Genomic DNA, 9,570 nt, shown 5'->3' with positions numbered 1-9,570 from the left:
CCCACTAACATACTTTTCAGCATTTGGTTTGCCCAGTTATTTACTGTAAATAGTCTGTGCTTCTCAGCAACTAAACACGTATTCCGACAATTTTGCAGGCACCGAAGGCGAGATAAACATATCCATATATGTCTTATGAGAGCGTCACTTTCACCAACATTAATCAGGAAGTAATCTGACAGGGAAAAGCTACACACTCATAAAATCTATCCAGTTTAATTTGAAGGTAATTTACACCTTCACGTAAACCACAATCAGTACAGGTCCTCCAGGGGGCACCTCTGAATCCAGCCTGAGGTCAAAGATGTGTACACGACTGCAGTGTTGTGAGATATGAGTGGACAGCTATGTGGGACTGATCCCAGTCCATCCAGGTTTTCAGTGTCATCTTCCGTCGCTGGCTTCCAACTATTTGTACAAGGGAAGACAGGCTTCATATCCGTCCTCTAATCTCAACTTAATGCATCATTTCTACTTCAATGTCTGTTTCAACCTTAAATCATTTTGAAATTCTCTCCATCCTTGTACCTTTTTCCACATTCCTATGTTTGTGTTTCTGTGGCTGTAGTGACCTTCTCCTGTATCACTGGCGGGACAAATTTAGCCGACTTGTTTCTGGAGCGACCAAATAGTCGGACACAACAGAGGAAAACTGTGTGTGTGTGTGTGTGTGTGTGTGTATATGTGTGTGTGTGTGTGTGTGTGTGTGTGTGTGTGTGTGTGTGTGTGTGTGTGTGTGTGTGTGTGTGTGTGTGTGTGAAGATGAGATAGAAAAGTCATGGCCACAAAGATAAAGTTACGGGAGAAAACAGAATGAAGCAACTGAGAAGAAACAAGCTGAGACTTGCCCTCCTTTAAGTATGCAGATGAAGTCATAGGAAGAGTGACTCAGAAAATAAACATCTATCTACTGTATCTATCCAGTCTATATGTCTGTCTGTCTGTCTGTCTGTCTGTTGGTCTATACTGATGTTTCAAACTTTTAACGGCATCCAATCGGTGGAAGCGATGAAACGATACACCTACAGTATATAAAAAATACACCTATAAGCAAGACAGAACATCCATTCAAAGTATTTTCTCTCCAGGAAGTATTGCATACTCCACAGGAGATAAAAGGAGAATGTGTTTAGTTATTCTGGGATGTTGGGATGGAGGTATTGTCACTACGGAAACATGCAGATCCCCCACCACTCCCTGCACTGTACTGTTCTAGAGCTGCCAGGCTCTGGTTGCCATGTCACAGGGGGTATTATGCCATTCTTCATGTCTGTTCTCTGAGACGTGCCAGACGCCACAGGCAGAGCAGTATGTCATGAATTCGATGCAGAGCATAGGAAAGCATTTAAGTACGGTTGTAGCAAGTATTTTATATCGTGGTGGATGGCAACACCTATCTGTACTGTGTGATGTTTGCCAGCAGTGGAATACAAGAGTGCTTTGTGTACAGTGGAAAGGAGATTGTGTTCTTGGCCTGCATGACTGTAGTTTTTGAAAGTCCTGTATAACCCTCATTAATTTCATGGAAAGGGATAAGTTTATAATACATAATTCACTCTATTGTTAAGGAATTAAATACATTTGATAGTGCCCGCGTATTTTTTAAACCATGAAATACATTATTTGCAGGCCTCGTGCTGCTTTTAAATAAGTTTATAAAATATTTTGTGCATGCACCTGCATGACGGCACTTCATTTAAAGAGCATGTCTGTAAAAGCTGCTCCTTGTTTGAACTTTAATAGATACTTTATTAATCCCGGTGGACCCCTGGTTAGTTTTAGACAAATTTCCACACAACTATTCCTTAACTGGTAACAACCTAAAGGAGAGAGTACCTGCAGTGTTTGGTATTTAGTGTTCCAGTGTCCCACCGCCCGTCTGTCTCACCTTTAGGCAGCACCACTGAATTAAGACAAAGAGCGAGCCAGCAGAGTTGCAGGTGCTGCAGTCCAGTGAAGAGATGAGGACTTCAGACAGCTGGCCTGTCACACAATGACTTATTCTTTAACCACAACCAGACATGGCTCTCATCACCAGAGGGCACTGGACATCAACCACCCACACGGTCACCACACTAACCAAATGAAACCACCCTCTGCTGCTTTACAAACAACTTTATTCTAAGTAGAAAAAAACAACAACAATTATATTGTATGTTCTGTCTGAGCACACAAGTCTTTGTTAATATCTCCAACAGTTGTCATTCTCACCAAGTACTTATATACAGTATGTCATAGGCAACTTTTATGAGGTTTGTAATTGGAGGTTTTATCTTTAGATTTAGAATCACGTTAATACAACAAGATACATTAATCTGATATATATTTAAGTCTTAACACCAGCTCAGGGGTGGCTCTACTCATGACACCAAGCATGCTCTGTATATGCTTTACATGCCATGGTTTTCAAGCTTCTGTGGTACACAGATACCACATCGAGACTTCCTCCACCTGCTGGCAAAAAGATTAAACACAAGTTAAGAATTGATAAAAGAGCGATTTAATCCCTGTATTCCAAACAGAGCCAAGATTAAATGTTTCTGGTCACTGGACAAAGTACTTCTGAGCTGTGAAGGGCTGTGTTTGCACACACTCCCTGAAAGTAATATGTGTCCATGACTTATAGTAAAACAATTTTAGAGGAGTCTAAAGCAGAAACACTAATAATGTAGAGCACACAAATTCAAAGTTCAATATTATTACATGGCAGTGAAACATTCAAAATTAGTCTTAGACTTTCTGAACGAATTTAAAAAAGGAAAATGTATCCTTGAAATTAAATATTAAACTATGAAGCAACTGCAGCCTTCCCTTGCTTCATTAGAGTTGATCTTTAAGAAAGTTAAAATGATTTATAAATAAATTAAATACAACATATATAGAAGTTGCTCCATTACCATAAATTCAGGAAGGGGTAGAAAATAATGGCATTTTTACCCAAATCAGCAATGACGTAAATTACTGCAGGAAAGGCTTTGCATTTGTCAATATTGAATATTAATATTATTTTGCTACTTCAAGAGAAAATTACACTGAATACTTCAGCTGTTCACTCACAAGCAGATAAAACTCTACATTATACTATATTGAGAGGAACAAGACGTATGCAACCACATTTGTATTGTACAGCACATTCACTTATGCCAAAAACACCAAAAAAAAGGATCATTTGATGTTGTTGCAGCAAATGACAATGAAATCCCGGTTTTAAGACTTTTTTGTTTTTCTTTCACGTGGTCTTTATAACTCAAATTTGAAATGAAAAACCAAAAGAAGATTATACAGAGTGGTGAAAAATTCTCTCAAAATGGCCATGATGCTAGAAGATTTTTTTTTTTCTGTTACACCACTGCACTGACTTTGTTCTCATTGACAGAAGTGAAACCAAGAACCAAACCAACGTGAACAGAACTAAGGCAAGCAATTGTGGTTCTTAAAATGGCACATTACACAACTGCACGCCAAAAAACAAAATCACACAGCTTGAACAACAAGCCTTGATGAAGTCAAACATCTGATACATACTGCACCGCTGTGACGTTCTAATAAATAAATAAATACTTCTGTCTTTATGTCCCTCATTTAAATGTGGCACCAAAACAAGCACCTGTGTTCCATTTAATACTTCAGAGGCAGTGTGATGCAAAAATCCATGCAACCAACAGCAAGCTTTTCCAAGTGCTATGTTTTGTGTATATGTGTCTTAGGGGTAAGGTGCATGTCTTTATTAGTCTGTCTACAAGCAGAGTGTAACAGACTACTGTCCACTGTATGGCTACTTGTGTTCTAATTTACGTGTTGCATTTGTTTTGGTACCCACAGCATGACAGTAAGTATTTTTAGAGGATGAACATCTTAATAACTTTCTGAATGATCTTCCCACATCCAGGACAAGGAGCATGGAATTTATGAAGCCTCCGTGCACATGGGAAACATGTTAGCAAGTGAGCCGTACGTCCGTGTATTATATTTCCATTACGTGGCCGCACTCGACAGAGCTTGCAAGGCTCCAAAAGCACCTCTGGCCTAATGTCCTCAACTTCCATCCCCAGACTTTCCTGACTCTCCCCTTCTGAAACCTGCTCATTATTGCGGTAACTGGAAATCCACGGCCCCTTGCCTGTCCCTGTAATCATTGTGGGTAGGGGTCGGTCAGCTGTGGAATGGGAGGGTAGGATGACCGGGTCAGACACCGTCCTGCTGCAGTCCGGCACATCAATGCCCGTGTCACTGTCGTCTTCCTCATCGTGAGTGGTGAGAGAGCTGCATGCTGGGATGTCAGGAACGGAAAGGGAATGGGCGAGTCGTGGGACGTCTTTGTACCAGTTCTTACGTAAAGCCCAACAGCGAACACAGTACCTCTGGAGAGGTGTGTTATACTTCTTGCACTCTGTACATTGCCAGGCATCCTGAGGGACAACGCAAATATATATTCACACATCTGCAATTTTTATTTTGAGTTCATTTTCAAACACAAACAGACACATCAAACACCAAACCTGTGTGGAGATCTCTGTGTCTGTGTCATCGCTCAGACATTGTGAGTCTTCATCTGGCTCTTCCTGCATCTGAATAAATATAATTTAAAAGAAAAATCATCATTCATTTTCCTTACTGCTGTTCCGCTTACGCGGGTCATATCCCAGACACACACTCACACCTACGGACAATATGGAACGGACCAATTCACCTGAGCTGCATGTTTTTGGAGGTGGGAGGTAAACCGGAGAACCCGGAGAGAACCCAGGCAGATTCAGGGAGAAAATACAAAACCACACAGAACAGAACCATCTTGCTGTGAGGCGACAGCGCTACCCACTGTGCCACCATGCAACCCCTCCCACATTCATCATATATTTTACAAAAACAAAGTGTTATCCATTACTGCTACCAGGCCAAAAAATATTCCTACTACATGCCATTTTCTGCACCAAGAAATGTCTTCAAAATTTTGTTGTACACCTATTTATGATGACATTATAGGCATTCTATTCTATTAAAATATTTTCAGGATATAGTAGGTCTATGCTGTTAAATATTTTCTTGTTTAAATGATAGTACACTACAATCTAACATTACAATGTGTTCAAGATAGGCTGAAATAAAGTTAGAGTAAATCATCTCCATCAGCTCTTCCTCCTGGGCATAAATAGATCTCTTGGGAAACAGATAAACTAATAACCCACAAATACTTTAATCAGATGACATGAGTCAGAATGAAATAAAATAAGATGCAAGTCCTTAACAAAGTCTTACCTCATCTGATTTCTCCTCCTTCCCTCCATCCTCATCCTCAGGTGGACACTCCCCATCTCCTCCGCTCCCCTCCTCCAGCGCAGCCTCCTTCATCTCCACGCTCACCTGTTCACTCCCACCTTCAGTCAGGAACCAGAGGTCATCTGTGGTGTCCGACACAATGGCTGTGTCCTCCTCCTGAGCAGGAGAAAGCTGATACATCAGTCAGACCAACCGTTATGGATCACTTTATGCCATTTGCCAACATGTAACTATGTTTGTTCCATGTGTTATGTTAAAATCTCCAAACTCAGGCATGAGGTTCCTTACTTGGTTTGTGTGGATGTCAGTGGAACCATTGCTTCTTCTGCTGTAGTTGCTACGAAGATTACCCAGAAACCACCAGGGCAGGCCAGAGAGGTCCCACTCATCAAGAGTAACATCCAGTTTGGGACGTTTGCAGGCTGACCGTGGAAGGCCTTCGAGGGAGTCTGGAGAGGTCGTGAATGGTTATAACCACTCATTTGGACAGATCTCATGCTTCAGGGATCTGAGCGTCCAGATCAGAAAACACAACAGAAAGTCTGCTGACCGTCATCTGGCTCCCGAGGTCGTCTCTGGGAGGGAGTCTGCAGGACAGGCCCATCATTTACAGCCTTCAGTCCTGCTTTGACCAAACCTCCAGATATCTGCAATGGGGGAGAAAAATATTAGACCCCTGAGCCACAACTGGGTACTTGAAGGACTCACAGCTCTTTTATTCAAGATGGCCTCTGGATAAGCGACTGTGGTATAGGGAACAGGGAGCTTGAAGAATATGGTATAAGCCAGAAGGAACGAGAAGGTCAAAGTGATCTGAAGGATTTTTAAAAAATGATAGAAGGAAAACTTGACTGCTAAACCACAAAGAAAAGGGTGATTAGATTTAAATATAATCCGTAGAGATTAGACTGTTGGAAAAGTGTGTACAATTGTATGTTTTCATGTGAAATAGGGGTAAATTAGTAAACGGTTACTAGATGTTTCCCTTTTATTACTATTGATTACAGTGGACAAATTTAGCATATCTACGAAACAGGTATCTAAGAAACATAAATTTAAGCCTGATTAAGACAACGTCTTCAACACAAGTGAACATCACACAGCTCCTCAAAGTGGATTTTGAGGAGACTAAGAGGAGATTGTATGTTTGCAGGGGTGGGGAGAATAGGGTTGGCGTTAGGATGATTGTTAGGCCTGTGGTTTGAATAAGAGCTGTGATCCTCCAGTTCGGAGCAGAGAAGATACCTCTGAGACAGACAGAGAGTGCCTCTGCCTCCCCATCCATTGGATGGTGCTGGTGGATCACAATAATGTGCTGTAAATACCACCAGACCAAAGTAAGGATGGAGTTGTACAGAGACGGTGCCACTCTGTACAAATTCACACCAACGGAGACAGCAGACCATACCCCCCTCCTCATTACACACAAGGGCATCACAGCGGATTGAGCTGCTCTTGTCTGGTGCGGTTAATAATGCTCTTTATTGTCAAACACTTTACTGCTAACAACTGGGTTCTATGTATTTTCAAAAAAAAGAATTTAAAAAATGAGGAACTCCACCACACCACACTAGGAAGCATTTCAAGGTGTCTGCCCTGAGAGATTTAACTTTTAGGTTATTCTCCTCCAAAGTGTTTATCCTCCCTCAATGCCACAATGTACTGAACGAGCTTTCTGAATTGCTCAATCTGAAACACACTGCTTGGTAAACCATCGCTCTCCATTAGGAGGCACAGAAAGTGTGTGATGCCCTCAAAGACAAATTCCTGAAAAAATTTTGGTTGATACAGATTTGAAGAATTTTGTTGTTACATGCCTTTCTTTATGTTTTTACTGTTGTAGTTGTATTTGACTGAAAGTTGCCGTTGTCACAAACAGAAAACTCAAAAAGTTAAAATACCCAAAACCTCTGAACTGTACAAGTTACATCTTACAATGAAAGATATTTTTAAAATAATATTTTAATTTGGTTTGACGTTTAAATCATGCCCCTTTAAATTTAGAAGTGTTGTGTGTAATGAGGTGAGAAAGGCTGAGGGTCTCTGTTTCTCCTAAGCACCATACTTCGGCTTTACCTGACCACGATCCTCCACTCCGCCCTCTACACATTCACGGCCCACAGAAAGATTCTCTGCAGCGTCTGCATTTCAGATAAGAAACAGTAACAGAAAAAAAGACATCCCCACCCTTTAATAATGAAATAACAGACTCTCACTCAGGCCTTCTGCTGTGACTTTGTAGGACAAGCAGGAATGTGAGTTTGAATTATGACTGTAGCCCCAGAGATACTTCACTTCAAAATATACATGTTAAAAATATGAACTCAAAGTTGAATTCACACACAAAAGGAAGAGGAAAGAAGATAAAGTTTGAAGTCATCACAAAAATATTTAAGTGTAAACTGCAAAAATATTTTCAGATTGTTGATGATGCCGTGACAGAAAAAGTTCACTTAAAGAATAAAACATTAATAAATAAAACATTAAACTGTGTCCTACTTACCAGAACAACCAAGCACAACTAGGTATTTCTTGAGCATTTCATAGACAGGGCTATAAAGTAAGAATATAAGAGTTTAAAAAGACTTTCCTGACTTGAGGTATGTGAGATCAGATATACAGTAAGCATTATCGAGTGCTGTTCATTTGTCTTGTGGATGTATACCTTGGGTTTTTGACAGAGAAGCTCTCCACCTCCAGGAGCTCGCCCAAGGGGTCATCCTGGCAGTGGACTATGTGCTGCCTTTGTTTGTCATAGAGTTGTTTACCCATGATGTACTGACCTAGGTAATGCATCACCTATGTACAAAAAAGGTGTTATTATGAGTCAGTAAAATTGATGGACTGGTATGCAAAAAAAACACTCCCCAAAATGATAGACAGCTGGTTTCATAGGGTCTATCACTACTGACCTCTTTGAGTGTGAAGATTTCTTCCTGAGCTCCAGCAACACGCAGAATCTGCAGGAGAGGGCCTTTTGGTTGTACCTGAGGGATGAGGAAGCTTAGCATCAAACATAAACTTTTTATGCAACAGACATAAGAAAGCAGTTGAAGCTTTCTTACCTGATTTCCCTCTCCAGGTAGTGTCCTGCATGATGAGCTTGAAGCCGGAGGCTCAGCTGATAGGGAGCTCATAGTAATCGAAAGCCTAAAATGTGTAACAAACCAGCTATCAAATTCCCGATCATTAGAATCATTTGACGCTTATATCTCTAGGGTGTTTCAGACATTGTACAAATAACCCCGAGAATAAACCATAACGGTGCCACTTTGTGCTACAATACGATTACCTTACATTTTAGGACACCGTCATCGAGGTCAAGACCTTTAAGCAATGTCAAAATCGGTGGCCAAATTTTGACTGCGCCAAAATAAGCTAAGTTACCCTATAGCTGCATAACTTACTTTTCCTTTCAGATGACAAAGTCATAAGTACTAAAAGGCTTAGCTCGCATGGCATTAAAGAAGTGAATGTATTTTTAGTACGAATTAAGGAAAAGCGCAACAAGTCACTTGAATGTGAAATGAACACCTGGCAAGGTTAGCAAGTGAAAATTTCGCTATTACTACTAGCAGGTGTTAGCTAACGTAACGCTAGTTAGCTGACTCCTATCACTACTAGCAAGTGTTGACTAACGTAGCGTTAGCTAACTTCGCTGACAAGCTAGTTCCTGAACAGTGCGTTGGTTGAAAAACACAAACACTCACCGTGATAAGCTGGCATTACTTCCCCGGTACTACATTATACCGCGTGCACTGTTACAAAAACATACAATAGACGTCATAGAAACAGCCAGAGTTAATGAATGTCCGTTTTTCTGACCTAGCCCACTCCTGCTAACATGTAGGAAATATGCTAGCTGTTACGGATTCAAAAACCAGTGTGTGGATGCGTCTTTCCGGTTACTCGTCTCTGCAGTCCATGAGTGTAGCACCACCCACTGTTGAAGAAAAGTATTACAGGGGTAATTGCAAAGATACATATTCCTAGTAAGGCAGTCAGAGACTGCAACATCACGCAACATCATTACATTTTTGTGCCTCTGGCTTCCCGAAAATGTTGCTTTTGGTTTTGTGATTATATCTCATCAGGTTTTTAGAGATGTGTACCTAAAAAGGTATAAAAGTGAAAAATTGACCTTGACCTAGTTTTTCAAGGTCAAGGTTGTGATCTAATTTTCATCTCCTTGCCTGCCTGAATATAACTCCTTTTATTTTGTCTCTACATGTTATCCAGTTCCCGAGATATGTGCAAAAAAATGTACAAAAGTTTAAATTTGACCTTGACCTA

General features: G+C 40.7%; 1 protein-coding gene across 2 annotated transcripts; it reads right to left on the bottom strand.

The window, feature by feature from the left end:
- Positions 1-2,100: 2,100 nt before the first annotated feature.
- Positions 2,101-9,155, bottom strand: mdm4 (MDM4 regulator of p53). Of its 2 annotated transcripts, none has more exons than XM_068315774.1 (11): positions 8,988-9,155; positions 8,343-8,427; positions 8,190-8,264; positions 7,943-8,076; positions 7,781-7,830; positions 7,354-7,418; positions 5,828-5,924; positions 5,566-5,726; positions 5,257-5,448; positions 4,500-4,568; positions 2,101-4,409 (listed from the first exon to the last, which is right to left on the bottom strand). In XM_068315774.1, the coding sequence occupies exons 2-11, from the start codon at positions 8,412-8,414 to the stop codon at positions 3,840-3,842; spliced, it is 1,485 nt and encodes a 494-aa protein (XP_068171875.1). In that variant the 5' UTR covers positions 8,415-8,427; positions 8,988-9,155; the 3' UTR covers positions 2,101-3,839. The 2 variants fall into 2 exon arrangements, with proteins under 2 accessions (XP_068171875.1, XP_068171876.1); XM_068315775.1 differs by having other exon boundaries at positions 5,257-5,433.
- Positions 9,156-9,570: the final 415 nt, after the last annotated feature.

Source organism: Antennarius striatus, chromosome 5 (assembly GCF_040054535.1).
Source record: "Antennarius striatus isolate MH-2024 chromosome 5, ASM4005453v1, whole genome shotgun sequence".
Lineage (NCBI taxonomy): Eukaryota > Metazoa > Chordata > Actinopteri > Lophiiformes > Antennariidae > Antennarius > Antennarius striatus.
This window is presented reverse-complemented; position numbering and strand designations above follow the sequence as displayed.